The sequence below is a fragment of the Tenrec ecaudatus genome, chromosome 1, assembly GCF_050624435.1.
Source record: "Tenrec ecaudatus isolate mTenEca1 chromosome 1, mTenEca1.hap1, whole genome shotgun sequence".
Taxonomy (NCBI): Eukaryota; Metazoa; Chordata; class Mammalia; order Afrosoricida; family Tenrecidae; genus Tenrec; species Tenrec ecaudatus.
The window spans coordinates 230,858,393-230,876,498 of NC_134530.1; the positions used below are offsets into that span (position 1 = coordinate 230,858,393).

The 18,106-nt window shown below is 46.0% G+C and overlaps 1 protein-coding gene across 2 annotated transcripts in view; it reads left to right on the plus strand.

Moving 5' to 3' along the window:
• Positions 1-7,003, plus strand: part of TRAF5 (TNF receptor associated factor 5) — a 58,047-nt gene extending 51,044 nt beyond the window's left edge. The window contains exons 9-11 of one of the 2 annotated variants that reach the window (XM_075530045.1): positions 2,665-2,805; positions 4,827-4,995; positions 5,834-7,003. In XM_075530045.1, coding sequence (XP_075386160.1) covers positions 2,665-2,805; positions 4,827-4,995; positions 5,834-6,411 — 888 coding nt within the window. In that variant the 3' untranslated portion in view covers positions 6,412-7,003. The remainder of the gene's footprint in view (positions 1-2,664; positions 2,806-4,826; positions 4,996-5,833) is intronic. The other variant, XM_075530054.1, reaches the window with a different exon arrangement.
• Positions 7,004-18,106: the final 11,103 nt, after the last annotated feature.

Sequence of the window (18,106 nt, forward strand, 5' to 3'; positions counted from 1 at the left end):
GGAAGTCTCCACCCACAGGGTTATACTACTGTAGATCACTTCACCTAGGAACCTTGGTGGCGTAGTGGTTGAGCGGCGGGCTGCTAACTCAAGGTCCATGGTTGGAAACCACTATCTGCTCTGAGAGGAAAGAGGAAGCGCTCTGCTCCCGTGAAGAACTGCAGGCTCGGAAACCCACCAGGGCAGTTCTGGTCTATCCGAGGGTTGCTGTGAGTCAGCATCAACTCAATGGCAGTAAGGGAGATTATCTTTTTATGTCTCTGATTAGCTATTAAAAGTAAGCATGTGAGGTCCACAGTCACATCCTGGAGAAAATGAGAAAGTCTGATTAACACTGTAACGTTGGCAGCAGGTCTGCTGCCTAGTAAGGGCCCCTAAGGCCTGTCTGTCTCAGTCCCCTCTTTCACTCATCCCCTTATTCAACAAACACCTCCCACATGGGAGGGATGGTGGTAGCTGCTAGACACACTGCACTGAGGGGGACATAGCCCCAATTGAGGAGTCTGAAATGGGAGCAAATAGGTTACTGCGTCTCCCGTGACATGCTCTCTTCGGTTAGAGGAGTACAGCGGCTGCAGAAGTTTGGCTAAACTCGGGGAATGTTCTCTCCTGAAGACACCTGAGCTGAGCCTTGAAAGGAGGAAAAGGTTGGCGAGTAAGATGTTGTGGGAAGGAGGGCATGCTGGGAGGGCAAGATTTCTGTCGAGGCCTGCTGGTTCCAGGACAAGGGAGTCCAGAGGATGGCTGGAGAGGGGTGTGTGGGATACAGATTGTGGTGGCCTTTCGTGTCAGCTAAGAAGTTTAGAGCACTGCTCATTCCATGTTTTAAAATTCAGTTATATTCTCCCTTGCTTCAGAAAGGATTTAAGGGCCCCAAACTTGAACTAATCTTAACAAGTAAGCAAAACAAACCCATTGCCTCTGAGTTGATTCGGAATCATGGTGACACTTAGGATTTTCTTAGCTGTAGTCTTTCATGGGAATAGATCACCAGACCTTTCTTCCTTGTTGCTGCTGGGTGGGCTTGAACCACCAGCCTTTTGGTGAGTGATGAACACAAGCCATTTAGTTGTGGGAAGCTGATGGAAGGTTTTAAATAGGAAAGTATTTGGGCAGCTAATTGTTTGGGTGTTAAAGGACCACTGCCGGTCGTGTGCAAGATCACTAGGAGGGAGAGGAGAGAATGGAGACAGGGACCAGGCAGAAGGATGTTGCAATAACTAAGTGTATGTCGCAGTAGTCTGGGAATTTGTAAGAGGGAGGGCTGCAGAGCCAGAATACTTGGGTTTGAGTCCTGGCTCCACACTAATCATGTGAGGCTGAGCAAGCTAGCCAGCCCTCCTGCCCCCCAGTTTTCTCATCTGCGTGGTTTTGAGAGCTAAATGAGGTAACAGCACTTCCCACGGTGCCTGGCCCATCACAAACCGTTCAGTAAGCAAGCTATTGGCAGCCGCAGTCTAGGTGCTTGGGGCTCCAGTAGTGGGTAATGAGGTCCATGCCAACCCTGGTTTCCCCAAACCTCGCCTTTTGTTGTCCATGCGTAGACACTGGTCAGAGGTGGCTTAAGATCATCAGAACATCACAGGTGAGAAGCGAGGGATGAAACCTGCACTAGGATGAGGTGAAGTAAATGGATTTACGAGATTGTGAGCAGCTAAGTGCAAAGCTCCTCGTTCAAAACCACCAGCCGATCCATGGGAGGAAGATGAGTCTTTCTACTCCCGTGAAGAGTTGCAGTCTCAGAAACCCACAGGGACAGTTCTGCTCTGTTCGATATGTGTCAGGATTGACCCCATGGAATTGAGTTTGGAGCTTATTGTATTGTAGGAGTCAGGTTGGCAATTATTGCTGATTGAATAGATAGGGGAGTGGGAAGGAGTCGCCTAGGCTTGGTCTTAGTTTTCTGGTTCTTTCTGTCAAATTGATGACAGATTCTGAGAGGCATGTTGTGTGCTGGGCAGTTACTTGCACACGCTGCCTCCATTTCCTCATTCATCAACTGGGACTAGTCTTCATACCTACAAAGGGTTAACCCTTCATAGGGGTATTTTAAGGATTAAAATAACTAATGAATTTGAAGATAGAATTCACTGAATTTTGGCTAATATTAATATTGCTGGCACTCTGCATAGAGCACCTAATGTGGTAAGATGGTCTGTGGAATGTAGAAAGACAGTTCAGTAAATTCAGTCAAGTGATGCCCCTATCCTAACATGAACCATTGTCACAGGCCAGGCAGAGAAGTGGCTGGGGAGAAAATATGTGGTATGTCTGCTTTTCTGGAAACATCTGCACACATTTTTCAAAATTACATAGGGCTCTCTCTACCTGGAAACATAGAAATATATGTGTAGATTTTAAAAATAAAGCCCTGCTTACCTGCAAGTATTTTCCAAGAGCTATATTTAAATTTACATTCTGGTGGTGCCAAGGTTAAGCACTTTTGCTCACCAAAAGGTCAAGTGTTTGAGCCCATCAGTCACTCCCCGGGGAAAAGATGTGCCCGCCCAGCTCCATAAAGGCTAGAACCCATGGGGCAGTTGGGTCACACAGTCAGAATCGACTAAATGGCAGGTGGGATGGGATGGGGGGATATTTATTTTAACTCAGAAGCAGGCGTTTAAATGACCTCATTTCCCCCCTCATTTGCATTCCTGTTATTAGATTTCTGATTTATGCAAGAGCTTAGAACAGAAAGAAAGTAAAATCCAGCAACTAGCAGAAACTGTAACCAAATTTGAAAAGGAGTTCAAGCAGTTGTCACCGTTGATGAGCAAAAATGGAAACCTGCTGTCCAGCATCCAGGTGAGCACCCTCATCAGACTCCAGGGTGAGCCTGGCCAGCACCGCGAGGCCTTTTCTTTTAAGGTTTTATCTGATTTCTGAATAAGAATGGTGCAACCAACACCTGTGAACGCTCCACCCAGAGTTACCCACCGTCACTGGTCCATTTTCTCTCCTCTCTCTCTTTCTCTCTCTCTCTCTCTCTCTCTCTCTCTCTCTCTCTCTCTCTCTCTCTCTCTCTCTGTCTCTCTGTCTCTCTCTCTCTCTATTATATATATGTATATATAATATATATATAATTTTATGTTATTTCTAATACTCAAGACTAAGCTGCATACATTATATCCCTTGACTATATTTTATTTACATTATATCCCTATATTTACTTTATATCACCTTATTTGCCTTATTTACATTATATCCCTTTATTTTATATTGGTGTTTGCCAAAGTGAGTGACATTAAGCCCTTGCAGAGCGGTGCTGGAACAATCCGGGGGGCAGGGGTGTGTGTTACAAAAGCAAACAACTACACTTTGACTCAAATTGTGACCTATAGTACAAAAGCTCTTCATGATCAGGAGGGCACTGAAAAACTTTTTCCAGGCCAAATACATTTGGGAACCTGTATTTATATAGCCCAAAGTAATGAGGGTTTTAATTAATGTTGGCTGGTATTAGTCGCTTGATTTCCGATTCATTGTATCTATGGTTCTGCATTTTATAATCAACAAAGGAAAAGTATTCATGGGGTGGTGCTTTAGACATCACTACACTATAGCAAAAAATTACTTTCTGAATCATGATGGTTAAAGAATCACAAATGAATTTCTAATGAAAAAATACCATTAATCACAATTACAAAATATGTAGTGAAAAAGATTTTAAGATATATGGTATGGCCACTATATTTGAAATTTGAGTTATCCCAGGAAAATCTAGACTATATAATTCCTATACTTTATAGATTACACACACATAAGCACACACACACAGAGACAAAACCAAACCCAACCCACTGCTGTTTAGTTGATTCTAACTCATAGTGAACCTGTAGGGCAATGGTTCTCAACCTGTGGGTCGCAACCCCTTTGGGGGGGTTGAACAACCTTTTCACAGGGGCCACCTAATTCTCAACAGTAGCAAAATGATAGTTATGAAGTAGCAACAAAAATAATGTTGTGGTTGGGGGTCACCATGAGCACCCCCATGAGGAACTGTATGAAAGAGTCACCGCATTAGGGAGGTGGAGAACCACTGCTCTAGGGCAAAGGAGAACTGCTCCGCAGGCTTCCCAAGATGTGAATCTATATGGGAGCAGAAAGCATCATCTTTCTCCCAAGAAGCGACTGGTGGGTCTGAAATGCCAGCCTGTGGCTAGGAGCTCAGTGCTTCATCCACCACTGCACCAGGGCTCCTGTACACAGACGCAGCCCTCGGGGACTCTGCTGCTTTCAACCCACCCATATATCTTTCCCTGTCAAGTGCACAGCCTAGAACACTCTGGGGCTGTTGTACGCTCTCACCTGGGTCGCCACTGAGAATAGACTCTGCAGCACCTAGCAATAATAACACACACATATGTGCATTTAGTATATACATCTATATTAACTGCATTGAATACATGTTTATCATCTGTTGTTTGTAATATATATGTAAACCCTCGTCATTGAGTTGATGCACACTCATAGAAACTTTATTTAGGATTCCTGAGAGTTTGTAAATCTTTACAGGAACAGACAATCTCATCTTTCTCCTTTGGAACAGCTGGTAGGTTTGAACTACTGACCTTGAGGTTAGCACTTCAGTGCTTACCTGACTGCACCACCAAGGATCCTTTTATATATATATATACATACACACATGTAATTATATCTATATAATTATATATACTACATGTATATAAATTATATATTCTCTTATTTTCATGAGTTTTGATATTCCATTAAAATATGGAGCATTTGAGCTTTTAAAAGGTCACCTCAATGAAATACTAAGATGAACTTTTATTTTGGTAACATTATGTTCCATTTTGTACTGAAAGGCTCTTGCCAGTCACATTGACAAAGTGGCTTGGCTAGAAGCTCAAGTGTATCAGCTCCAGCAAATGGCTAACCAGCAACAAAGTAAACTTGACCTGAGGCTTCTGTTGGACGAGATTGATACAATTAAACAGAAGATCACCCTGCTAGAAACCAATGATCGAAGATTAGGTATGCCTGCAGCTTTACTTGTCTTTGGGGAGCTTAATTTTCTGTGTGCGAAACAAGCCAACATCTGGAGAAATGGGGAGCCACAGCTGTCCAGGATCAACAGTGGTGGAATCTGGTTTCCTGGAAGGGAACAGCTGTGAGATTCTGACCACTCGGGAAAAATTAGGGGCCGGGAAGTGGGGTGGAGAGGCGAGGGTTAAGGAATGGGCCAGGGAATTCCAAGAACTGGGAGTGGTGGTTTTTAAGGAGAAGGGCAAAACAATACCAGTGCTAAAGGAGAGAGCGTGTGAGGCCCTCCCCAGCCCCCTTTTGGTTTGAAGCATGGAAAAACTCAGGGTTTCTTTTAAAGCATTCTAGGTAGAAAGCAAGGAGCTCTGGTGGCGCGGCGGTTACAGATTGAGCTGCTAAGCTCAAAGTCCGCAGTTTGAACTCAATAGCCAGTCGTCAGGAGAAAGACTTCGCTTTCTGCTCCAGTGAAGTTACAATCTTGGAAACCCACAGGGGCAGTTCAACTCCGTCCTGTAGGGTCACTGTGAGCCAGAATTGACTTAATGGGACGGAGTTTTTGAGTTGGAGAAGCGGGGCTCCCATGCTACCTGGTGCTGGTTGAGTGCTGAGCTGGCCATTTAAGAGTACACATTCCGGTTTCCTTGCTTCCCAGCTCGTCAAGTATCTGCTTATTAACTGAGTTGATATCATTCATCTACATGGGCTGGTTGTGGACTCTGGGTTCAGTCGGTCTCCCAGACGGCACAAGTGTAGGAAACAAAATTCCATTTGGGGAAAATTCTCAAACCAACTGTCAGGCTTGATGGAATCTTTTTGTCCCCCTTGGCAGTTGTTTTGGAAGGACAGAGTCACAAGCACGACGCCCACATTAATACTCATAAAGCACAGCTGAATAAAAACGAAGAGCGCTTCAGACTGCTGGAGGGCGCCTGCTACAATGGGAAGCTCATCTGGAAGGTGACAGACTACAGGATGAAGAAGCGGGAGGCAGTGGACGGGCACACACTCTCCATCTTCAGCCAGCCCTTCTACACCAGCCGCTGCGGCTACCGGCTCTGCGCTCGAGCTTACCTGAACGGGGACGGGTCCGGGAAGAGCACGCACCTGTCGCTGTACTTCGTAGTGATGCGAGGGGAGTTTGACTCGCTGCTGCAGTGGCCATTCAGGCAGAGGGTGACTCTGATGCTTTTGGACCAGAGTGGTAAAAAGAACCACATTGTGGAGACCTTCAAGGCCGACCCCAATAGCAGCAGCTTTAAAAGGCCCGACGGGGAGATGAACATCGCCTCTGGGTGCCCCCGCTTCGTGGCCCACTCCACACTGGAGAATGCCAAGAGCACCTACCTGAAAGACGACACCCTGTTCTTGAAAGTGACTGTGGACTTAACCGACCTGGAGGATCTCTAGTCCTGGTGTCTGCGGTGATGTGAGGCCTTGTGGGTCCGGGCCCACGGAGGGGGCACCTTGACGGCTGTCAACTGGATCTGGACCCTGTATACATTGATGTTGGGCCTTTGGCCTTAACTGGCTCAAAGATCCAGAAGGGCTGTCGTCACCTCCCTACTCTGCCCTGTGTTCCAGTTGGAAACAGAAAGCACTTAGACCAGGGGTCCTCAAACTACAGCCCAAGGGCCACATGAGGCCCCCGGATGACATTTATCTGGCCCGCTGGGTGTTTTTGTCCTGTTTGTTTTTTTACTTCAAAATAAGATATGTGCAGTGTGCATAGGAATTTGTTCATAGTTTTGTTTTTTTTAAACTATAGTCCGGCCCTCCAACTGGCCCCCTTTTTAAAAAGTTTGAGGACCTCTGACTTAGACTATCGTTATTTATAGTTTTGTGTAACTTTAAGCAGAGGATAAGTTTCTTGAGAGTAAGTTCCGGGGCTGATCTCTTCTCCAGGTGCTTAGCACAGTGCTCCTGCGCAAACACTCTCTAATAGGGAGTGTTAGTGCGAGCTGGCACCGCAGATCCAAATAGAAGGTGATATGATACTTTATTGATTCTGCCTTTTTTTTTATGGGTTTGATTGCATCTATTGGTTCTAGACCTGACCTTGAACTTGCAAAAGCTATTCTTCAGGGTAACTGGGGAGATGTACATAGTTTTGAAAATTATGCACCCAGTCTGGGCCGGAGTTGGTTTCCCACCTACCTCTAGTTATTAAATATAAAACGGGGTAAAAATGACAACATCTCTAACCTGTATTCATGAACTTCACCAGTAGTCAGCAGACACAATGTTGCCAGGCTGCATATAGCACTGGGGAATGGGGTGGGCTTTCTCATCCGCCCTGCGCAAGTCAAGCAACAAGTCCTCTATGAGGGGTCATCAAAAAAGTTCGTGGGAAAACAGAATCAAAAGATCATGGAATATTCCCACAAATGTTTTTGAAGCCCTCTTGGATGGCATGTGGGCAAGGAGAGACCGCCTGGCAGCTGAAGTTCAGGTTTTATTAGGTTCAAACATGGGGGAAGGTGAGGCGGGGGGTGGGGGTGGGCAGCAAACAACTTGTTTTGATTGGTCAAAAATAGTCCAATATTATCCTTTCCATAAGGTGAAGTCTACCAAAACAGAAACATCTCAGCAGATATGTATAGTTTAAAGGTATTTTGTTAATAACGGCACGTGAACTTGAAGCTATGCAAAACTTAGCAAATAAGAGACCAAACATGTCACGAATGGGTAAAAAGAACTTTAGAATCTGAGGAGAAAACCACTACAGTTTTCTGCGAGTGTCAGAAGTGATCCCTTCCAAAATACATTGCTGAACACAGGAGCTGTTCTTGGGGGGATGACTGTTGACTTCTTACGTCGGTGTGTGAGTGGGCATTTCAGCGAACCTGTGCAATGCCCTGCACACTCTGTCAACTGCAGCATCACATCCCAGGTGCGCCTTCGCTCCGTGACCCCGAGGTCTGTAGAACTTGAGATGCGTCCACAGGACCTTGTACAACCTGACTTGACAAGAAACACTGTGTGGCTGAGCCCTTGTTTATTATTGTTCCCCGCCATTGCTCACACCTGGCTGGCTCCCGTGAGCAGGCAAGGACCACGGGCACGGAGCAGAAGGCCAGTTCGGCATTGACAACACAGTGCACAGCTTCGGAGCAGTTCTGGATTCTTGAGTGTCTTTCTGGAAGGTGTTAACTGCCATCAAATTGGTCCCCAATTCATGACCACCCCATGCCCCATGAACCCAAACTCTGCCTGGTCCTCTGTCACCCTCGTAATAGGATATGACTCACACTGTTTTGATCCAGGAAGGTTTTCATGAACTGGCTTTGGGAATTAGTCCTTCTGGGTCCTTCTTCCTAGTCCATCTTAGTCTGGAAGCTCTGCCAAAATCTGTTCGGCCACTTCACAGATTGTCCGCCTCTACGAACAGATGCGTGGTGGCTGCACATCAGGTCACGAGGCCATCGAACCCAAGTCTCACATGGAAGGCATGAGTCTACCTCTGAGCGTCGTTCTGGGGAGGACAGTAACCTTCATCTCTTCTGTGAAGTTTTCAAGACGTTATAGCACGTGTCCTGCAGGAGGCATCTCAGAGGTTACATTCAGAGAACTGGGTTCATGAGAGAAATAACACTGTAGTTGCTGGTGGTCTGAGAGCCAGGCCACGGTGCCCTGGTGGATGTCGATAACTATGAATTAGTCTACATTCTGACCCCTGATCTCCAGAATGTGTTGCTTTCAGGGAAATCAAAAATAATAATCCCAACCAGGTGACTGACTACAAATAAGTAGAACAGTGAGGTGTGGACTGTCACGTGGTCTGGACCCTGCTGCCTGCTTCTTCTTCCCCTTCCAGACTCTTAGAAAGTGGTTGTAGAGTGGGTAGAAAGAAAGAGCCCCGAGCTAGAGTTATGGGTCAGATGGCGGGATGCTGAGCGCCCTGTGGTAGCATCACCCAAGGACAGTCAAATCCTAAGAGAAGAGCAAGAGGAGCCTGCAAGGCATTTGGAGAGGCAGTGACCAGAGGTCGGGGTGGCACCAAGGAAGGTTGGTCACGGAGGCCAAGGGAAAAGAACATCACCAGGCGCGTGCCATCCTAGGAGGGCAGCCATTCCCCGGCTCCCAACCACAGTCTTGTGCATGTCACAGTCAACCTTCTGTACTTCGAAGTCACACCTGCCTCCTTACTGTGGAGTCCATTCACACAAATAAGAATCTCATAGGACAGAGTAGAAATGTCTCCAAGGGTCTCCCAGGCTGGTCTTTCTGGAAGCAGATGGGCACATCTTTGTCCTGCCTGGAGTGCTGGCGGATTCAACCACCCAGCCCCGGGCTGCCCCACTGCACCTTTAGAAATCCCACACATACTTTTAAAGTCAGCTTCAAAGCCCAAACTGCACTGGAAAGTCCTCCTGTTTCCACAGCCTCAGTTAACACAGTGTACAAACTAAAGCCTTGGAAATTATTCTAAATACCTCCCTCACCTCCCGCCTACTCAGTGTTCTTATTTCCAAGTGATTTTTTGAGACAACTCCTACTACTTCTCCCCATGCCCTACTTCCAATGTTATTATTTGCCTCTCAACACTTCCTATGTTTAGTTATGTCCCTTTCAAATTCAGTCTCCTCACCTCACCACCCGGGGGCTCCCATCACCTGCAGGATAAAACCCAGCCTCCCTAGGATGGTGTACAGGTCCCTCCTCCTGTTGATCCCTGGTGACCTGGAGCCTCGCCTCCCAACACTCTGCTTTTCAGTTACCAACACCACACCAGGCTGGCAATGTTGTCTTTGCTTGTCTGTGCTCCACTCTGCTCGGACTATGCTTTGTCGACACTAGCCCCACTTCTTTGCCTGTGCATTCCTGCCTTTGTGATTTTGCTTTTGCTTTGTCTGCTCTGGGATCCCTTCCCAGACTAGCGTTTAGCCTCTGCACACCCTGCCCCCTCCCTTCAATAGGCTCGGAGCCCCTGCTCTGTACTGCACAGTACCTTGTCCTCACCGCAACGGGCTGCTTCTCTTTTCACCCAGAAAACACATGCTAATTGTCTATGCATTCGAGTCTGCGCACAAAGAGAACAGACACTGTCCCTGTCCAAACGTTTGAGAGTTTTGTTTTGTTCCGGCGATGTCGCCATTTTAGCATGTTCAAGTGGACAGTTCAATGGCGTGAATTATATTTACAGTGTCCTACAGCCATGGCCACTATCTATTTCCAAACTTTCTCATCACTTCAAATAGAAACGGAGCCCATTAAGCCTATCTCCCTACCCTGCCTCGCTCCCCAGCCCCTGGTAATAACCTCGTCCACTTCCTGTCTCTGAATTTGCTTGTTCTAGAACGTTCACGGAAGTGAAATAAATGCAACCGCATCACTAGAGTTGACGTTACCCAGTGTGGTAACTTATAGGGTCTCCCCCCACCCCCGCGGTCATGGTCATGGACCCCTCCTGAACCAGACAGATGGAATCCTTAGTAATGTTTTTGTTTTGTTTCAACACCTGTAAAAGCATCCGCAGTATTGAAGACATCTAAACCTCGTCGTTCGAAGCTTCGTGGTAATTGGATGTTATAATCTGACCATGTATTAGAAGGTTCAGGAAGTAAAGAAACCTAGGTTCAGTGATAAGGCGTAAACCGAGTTTATGAAAAAAATGTTCCTGGTGTTACAATTTACTGTTGCTGCTCTCACAACTGTCGAGTCAATGCTGACTCAGCGACCCCTCTGGGTTTTCGAAACCATAACTGTTTACTGGAATAGAAAGTCCAGTCTTTCTCCCTCAGAGGTGCTGGTGGTTTCAAACTGCTAACCATGCAGATCACAGCAGCCCAAGGCGTAACCACTCTGTTTTATTTGAAAACAAATACGTTTCTGCTGGAATAGCACACAGACACCTGTAGACAGTCATTTTGGGGTCACGCTCTCAGTGTTTCCTGTTGTGGTCTCATCCCCCCAAGCCCTCTAATGACACCACAGACCCTGGTCACACAGAATTTGCCATTTTCACTGGCATGCTGTATCCAGGTCACCCTGTTCCAGTGTGTTAAAAGTTCATTCTTTTCCATGGCTTAATGTTGGCACAGCCTTCCCCCCTTCCCTGGGACCCATAGTTGGACCTTGCATTTAGGACCAAATGGGGCTAGTTTTTTGGACAGGATGTGAGTGTGGGCAGAATCTTTTTCTGGGGTATCTCTATCCCAAACACACCCCATTTAGGAAGCCAGTGTCCTGTCTGAACATCCTTCTCCTCCTGCCTGTACTAGTGAACTGCTTGAAACTGCTTGACTAAAGGTACACCTTAGCGAGCCCCTGGCCAGCCCTCCAGTACCTGTTCATGGTTGGGAAAGCATGGGCGCTTCTACCGCATGAGAGATGTGTGGGTACCGTCTTCCTGCCTTTGTTGTAGGGAAAGTCTCGCTGACCATGGGGAACTGACGTTCACTAGTAAGCTGGCCTTGCTTTACTCTCAGGTAAGTAAAACAATATTCCACCTGACAAGAAGGCTGGCTAGATCCAGGACGTGAGGGAAGAGGAACAAAGACAGGAATTCTAGCACAGGGGTAAAGATATATTTCCCTTATCAATTGCTTCCCAAAAGAAATAGGGAGGTCAGGGAAAGGGTGTGACTTGACCCTTGGAGTGGCAAAGAATCTAGCCACTTGAAGCCAGCATGAACTTGGGATGTGTGCAAGGTATTTGTAAGAGAGGTATGCTATTAATAGCCTGCCATGAACAGAATGTCTGCCATCAGCAGTATAACAATCTTCACTTCCCATCCACCGAGTGCTCGTCCACTAGCTGAAGCACCATCTGCACGACCGTGGGAGATGTAATCCTTGAATAAACTCACTCATTCCTTTGGACCTTTTCCCAGTCCCTTAGCTGCATTCTTATGAGTGTGACAAGAACCAAGGGGGTGGGGGAAGGGAGCTGAAGCATCCAGTTCCCTCCAGTAACACACCCAATCCATGTGCATGACTTACATTTTCTTAGCTTGTACACAATGGAGTGATTTGCTACGATAGAGGCGCCCTGGTGATGCAGTGGGTTAAGCATTGGGCTGCTAACGGAAATGTCAGTGGTTCAAGCCCACCAGCCGAGCTGTGGGAGAAAGACGAGACTGTATTCTCATAAAGATCCGGTCTCCAGATCCGCCCCTCTAGGGGTGCTGTGGGTGTTTGGTATTTGATAGCACCCTTCCCGCTGGAGGCAGAGGCAGGTGTCAGTTGCTCAGTCATGAAACATTGTATAGAGATAACACATTTTGTATATTCATTCATCTTGCCATCAAGCATATTTGGAGGTCACCACAGGTCTGGGGAACAAAAATGATCAAGGTGTAAATGTTCTCAGCCTCCTGCGTTTGAGCGTCTCTTCCTCTGGGACCTGAGAAAATTGTTTTTCTCAGGCAGTTTCTAGAAGCTTTTGATGCAAAATAAGAGAATGGTAGAAAAAGATTCGAAAGGAGAGTCCTAGGGACAAGATCTGTATGGAAAGGCTCAAAAGATACATAGAAAGATTGAAAATGAAAGAAGCGAGACAAAGGCGTGTAAAACCACGGGCTCTGTTGTTGAGACGGGGACTGGAGCCCACTGGAGGCTTTGTTCTTCTAAGAGATCCACGTTAGGCTATTTCAACTGCACTTCTTTGAATGAACGTTGATACAGAAGCTACATTCCATAACTACAGGATTTAAAACTCATTCGTACAAATCAAGAGTAGTGCAGTGGGTTAAGCACTGCCTGGGCTGCCAACCAGGTGTGTGGTTCAATTCCACTAGCCAGTCCATGGAGGAAGATGTGGTAGTCTGCTCTCATGAAGACGTCTGACCCCCTGCCATCGAATCAATGCTGACCCATAACGCCCCACCCTGGGGGGTTTCCAAGACTAACTTTACAGGAGTAGAAAGCCCAGTCTTTCTCTGCCGGAGCTGCTGGTGGTTTTGAACTGCTGACCATGCAGACAGCAGCCCAATACGTAATTACCAGGGCGCCCATGAACATTTACAGCCTTGGAACCCCACGGGGACAGTTGTATTCGGCCCTATCTGGACCCTGTGAAGGGACTCGAAAGCAGTGCATTTAGGTTTGGTTTGATGCCAAGCACCTTGAAGTAAAGGCCGAGGTTTGGTGGGAAGAATACTAGGGCAGGGGGGGAAATAAACTTGGGATAGCCTTTAGTGTTCATGTGATAAATTGTTCTGAACCCTTGAACACCCTCATACTTGAGGCTATTTCCCGGGAGAAAGCATGCCTTCTCGACCTCTTTTGCAGGACCAGTGTGTAACCTGGGTCCCACCCAGCAGGCACACCTGTGCTGATCTTGAAAGTGAGCAAGAAGGAAATGGACTTAAGTCTCTGACCACATGGGGAGGGTGTCAGAGGCAGAACTTGTGGCCTCCCGTCTCTGTTTTGTAGGCAGGACCGCCATGGTTTGTGGGAGTTGCCATGGGGCATCAGGTGATAGAGTCGCTCTGAGTCAGAACCCACTCGATGGCAGTGGGTTTGGTTCTGGTTTCAATGGGAGGTGGCTGCACTGGGTTTCCCCTGGGCCTCTGGCATGTTTAAGTTCCTGGCTTCTGCCCTCCTGGAAGTTCTGTGAGCTATGTGGTGTTCTATGTGGTGTTCCTTTCTTACTCTGAGTGGGTCCTGTTGTTTGTTATGGAGAGAAGCTGACTGAATCGAGCAGGAACCTGAAAGGTGAGTCAGCATGGGGAGAGGGTGTGGGAGGAGATGGTGGGCAGAGGCTCTGAAGCATAAGGGTTGGTTAAGGAACTGGAAAGAGCCTGGTGTGGTTGGAACCCCGTGGAAGAGGGAGAGTGGCATTGGGTGAGGTGAGGGAGGGAAGCAGGGCCCAGAATCTGGTGTGGTGAGGCCATGGGGCAGAGTCTGGCCATGGGGCGGAGTCTGGCCATGGGGCGGAGTCTGGCCATGGGGCAGAGTCTGGTCATGGAAGTTAGCATGGTTTGGGCAGGATAATGATCTGACTAATGCTTTTTAAGAAGAGGGCTCTGTGTGGAAGCATAGATTAGAAAGGGAACAAGCAAGGGCATGGGAAAAGCAATAAGGTTACATCACACTGAAATTCCATTTACACATTTGTGCTCTGGGTGGTACAAATGGTTATGTACTCGGCTGGAGGTTCAAAGTCATCTACTTCTAAAAAAAAAAAAACAGCCCCTGAAAACCTACGAACACAGTTCTACTCTGATACTCATGGGATCCTCATGAGTCAGAAATACACTTGGTATTTGTTTTCTCAAGGAATCATTAACTCCTTAAAGACAAAAACCACATCTAATTCAAGTGCATAGCAGGCACTCCAACGGTGCACTAAACCAACCTGATTGTGGTGAGTCCAAATGTATTGCTATTAGAGGTCCAGTGTATACATGCATGCAGTGCCTCATTCCAAACAAAACGTGCTTAAACCCGTCCCTGCCCTCAATGAATGGGAGCAGACACATTCTATTAGTAGTACACTGGTCTTAGTCTCGTTACAGTGCCTTCCAACAACAACAACAACGCTGACCTAAACATTGGCATCTCAGGGGATCTGCCGGGCTAGTTCAATTCCGGGCAGAGAGATCAGCAAAGAAGGTGATGGCATCTGTGTTTGGAGGGTTCCACAGGGACCATTTGAGAGGCCTCGAAGGATACAGAATGATCAGGGGGGCTTATTAGGAAGAAGGGTTTTTTGGTTGTTTTGGGTGCCGACACCGGTGGAAGAAGTTTGTTGAGAAAAAGGCCGGGAGAGTTGCACGGGGAATTTTCCCATCACAACAACCCACTGTCGCATTGTTAGCGGATAGCACGTGTTGGGAAATCTTACCGCATCCACACTTTGGCCCTGATCTTGACCTGTCAGTTCTTTTCTGTTCCCCAAATCAAAGAACACTCAATGGGAACACGGTTTCAGTCTCTCAAGGGTGCCTCAGCTGCCCTTTTGACATGGTGTGAATCCGAGAGCACAGACTCCTTTAGACTAGGGCTAGGGAGAGGAACACTTTGCCTTCAGAAATGCCTCATTGGATGATACAGCGAGACACGTAGCTTCACATTTTGATGTATTTCCTAAATGTTTGTATGATTCTGTAGCAGGAATATTTTTGAACTTATCTTCATTTACATACAGTGGTACACTACATCCTTATAGCTCCCCTGCAAGGCCCAGTTCATAGATGGAAGAACTGAAACTGAGGTAAGCTGGCCTCAGGGTGCCAAACCAACCACGTGTTGCGCAGTTCAAGTTAAGGTCAGGTCCTCCAGCTCTTTACATCAGTGCTTGCAAATTGGCAGCCCACAGATTCATCTAGCCTGTGATTTGCATGCTATCTTAAATATTAAACAATTTCCTATGAAGTCCCAGATTTCTAACTGCTCTTGGAAAACCTAGATACCACAGAGCCCACATGCACTCCTCAAAAGGCTGGGCTAAGCAGCTCCTGTCTCCATTAGACAAGTTATGCTAGGTCCATGTCCCACACCATCCCACGCCCACATTCTTACACTGCAACTGCTTCTCGGGTTTCCTTTTGTTGCAAGGACCTCAAAAGCATTGGAGTTTGCTTGAGTATGAGACTGCCTCGTTGGAAAAAGAAGATGGTTCAGAATGGAAACCGGAAGCTGTTAGACTATGTTCCTGGGAATGACCTCTACAGACATGGCCTTTGAAGTTGACATTTCTTCCCATGTGTCTGCTGAGTACATGTATCCACTACCTTACAGATTTTCTTGTTGTTAGGTGTCATTGATTTGGCTCTGACTCATAGTGACCCGATGCAGAACAAAACAAAACACTGCATGGCCACGGGCCAATCCTCACAATTGATCCTATGTCTGAGCCCAGTGCGCAGCCACTGAGTCAATCTGTCTCATGGAAGGTCTTCCTCTCTTTTGCTTCCCCTCCACGTTACCCAGCATGATGCCCTTCCCCAGGAGCTGGTCTCTCTGGCAACATGTCCAAAGTACTGGGGAGGAAGTCTTGCTCTCCTTGTCTCGAAGGAGTGCTCTGGCTGGAGTTCTTCCAACAGATTTGTTTGTCCTTTTAGCAGTCCATGGAACCTTCAACATTCTCTTCCAGCACCACAATTCATATGCATTGATTCTTCTTTGGTCTTCCTAATTCAATGTCCAACTTGCACATGCCTGTGAAGCAATGGAAAATACCATGGCTTAGGTCAGGGGAACCTTAATCCTCAAAGTAACACTCTTGATTTTCAATGCTCCAAAGAAGTACTGTGAAGCAGATTTACCTAATGCTATACATCTTTTGATCTTGACTGCTGATTCCATGAGCACTGATCATGAATTCAAGAAAGACAAAATCCTTGACAACTTTAACCTTTTCTTCATTTATCAGGTAGCAAATGTACGATATAAAATTTGAAGCAAATATAGTGAAATGTTAAAGTAGGATGGCAGTCAGCTCATAGGTGTTCCTTATGGTCTTCATGGTAACCCTCTACATGATTTAATAATTTATATTACATTAAAATTAATTTTCAACTCGAGATTCTACAAAAAGAACAAAATAAACCCAAAGGTATAAGAAGACGTGAACAATAGTGTACATTAGTTTAAAGCTTGTCAAACAAATCAAATGCTGGTTTAATAAATCTGACCAAGGAAAAAACGCCCCAAGAAGGCATACAAAACTGAGTGCAAACAATAGGAGATTGACTTTTTAAAAAAATGTCAGCAAAATGTTTAGTTTTGTGGTAATTAATATGAAAAGGCAAGTGAAAATGAATGCTTTTCTAGGAAAACAGAAACTCATTATCTCAAGAAGAAATTAAAAAATTCAAAGCTAAAACCCCTAGACTATTAACCAGCGAGATAGTTAGTTTATTGTGCCAGCCTGGCCAATAAACACAAATGGGATTAAAGGGCGGAGAGATAGATGGCTCCGTAAGCCTCACTTTCTTGTCTCTCGCTCTTTGATCATCGGACCAGTGTGCGGCTGCCTTGCTTGTTCTATGCCTCAATTTACAGGCTACACTAACTGTGGGACACCTATCCTGTGAACTGTGTCGCTGTAAGTTGAGGTCCCTTTAAGACCACATGATTGGATTGTACATCTCTGGAGCTGGGTCGGACGGTTGGTGACCTGCTTTGCTGTTTGCTGCCTGTGCTGATATAACCTAGCTCTCTTTACAGAGGACTAACTGATGGCCCTCAAGACTTAAAGGACTGCCAGTGTCTCACAACTCTCTCACGGGAGTGAGGTGCACTGAGCCATTTGTACTGCTTTATAATTTAACGGTTCATTTCTTGTATTATATATCTATCTGTATATAATTTAACAGTTCATTTCTTGTGATATATATATATAATATAAATAATTACTAGCAATCTGAATTTCTCTCTCTAGAAAACCCCTGTCTAACACAACCAGGGAAGATAAATATCCATCCCTTAAAAAGGCATCACTCCTGAATGCTTTTAAAGATGAGTTTTTTTACAAACATTAAGGAATGGTCAAGGTGTGGAGAAACAGCCTCATGTATTGTGGGGGTGGGGGGTGGGGAAATCTAGAATCACAACACTGCTGTGGAAAACATGTAGGAGTTCACCAAAAACGTGAACGGATGCCTAGTACTCACTGTCATTACATGGATTCCCTCACAGTACCTATGGGGCAGGTAGAACCGTGCCTATGATTTTCCGAGGCTGTACATCTCTATAGGAGCATAAACACTCATCTTTCTCGGTAGAACAACTGGTGGGTTTGAACTGCTGATCTTGTGGTCAGGAGTCCAGTGCCTAATCTATTATGCCACCAGACCTTCTAGGAACCTGGTAGCAATGCTTTTTAAAACTTCTCTTTGCAAGAGAAATGAAAATTCTTATGCATGCTATGATACTGATGAACATTGGAAGCATTATGCTAAGTGAGATAAGTGATACAAAAAGGCAAGTAATGGATGATTTTATATAAATGACATCTAGATAAGTACATTTTTGGCGACAGAAAGCAGAGTAATAATTTCCAGGGGCTGATGTGAGGTGATGATGAGGAGTTATTATTTGACGGGTACAGAGCAAAATGGGGTGATAGAAATGTTTTAGAAATCATGATAACGGTTGCACAATATTGTGAAAGCAGTTAACAGCACTGCATCACACACCAAAGAATGGTTACA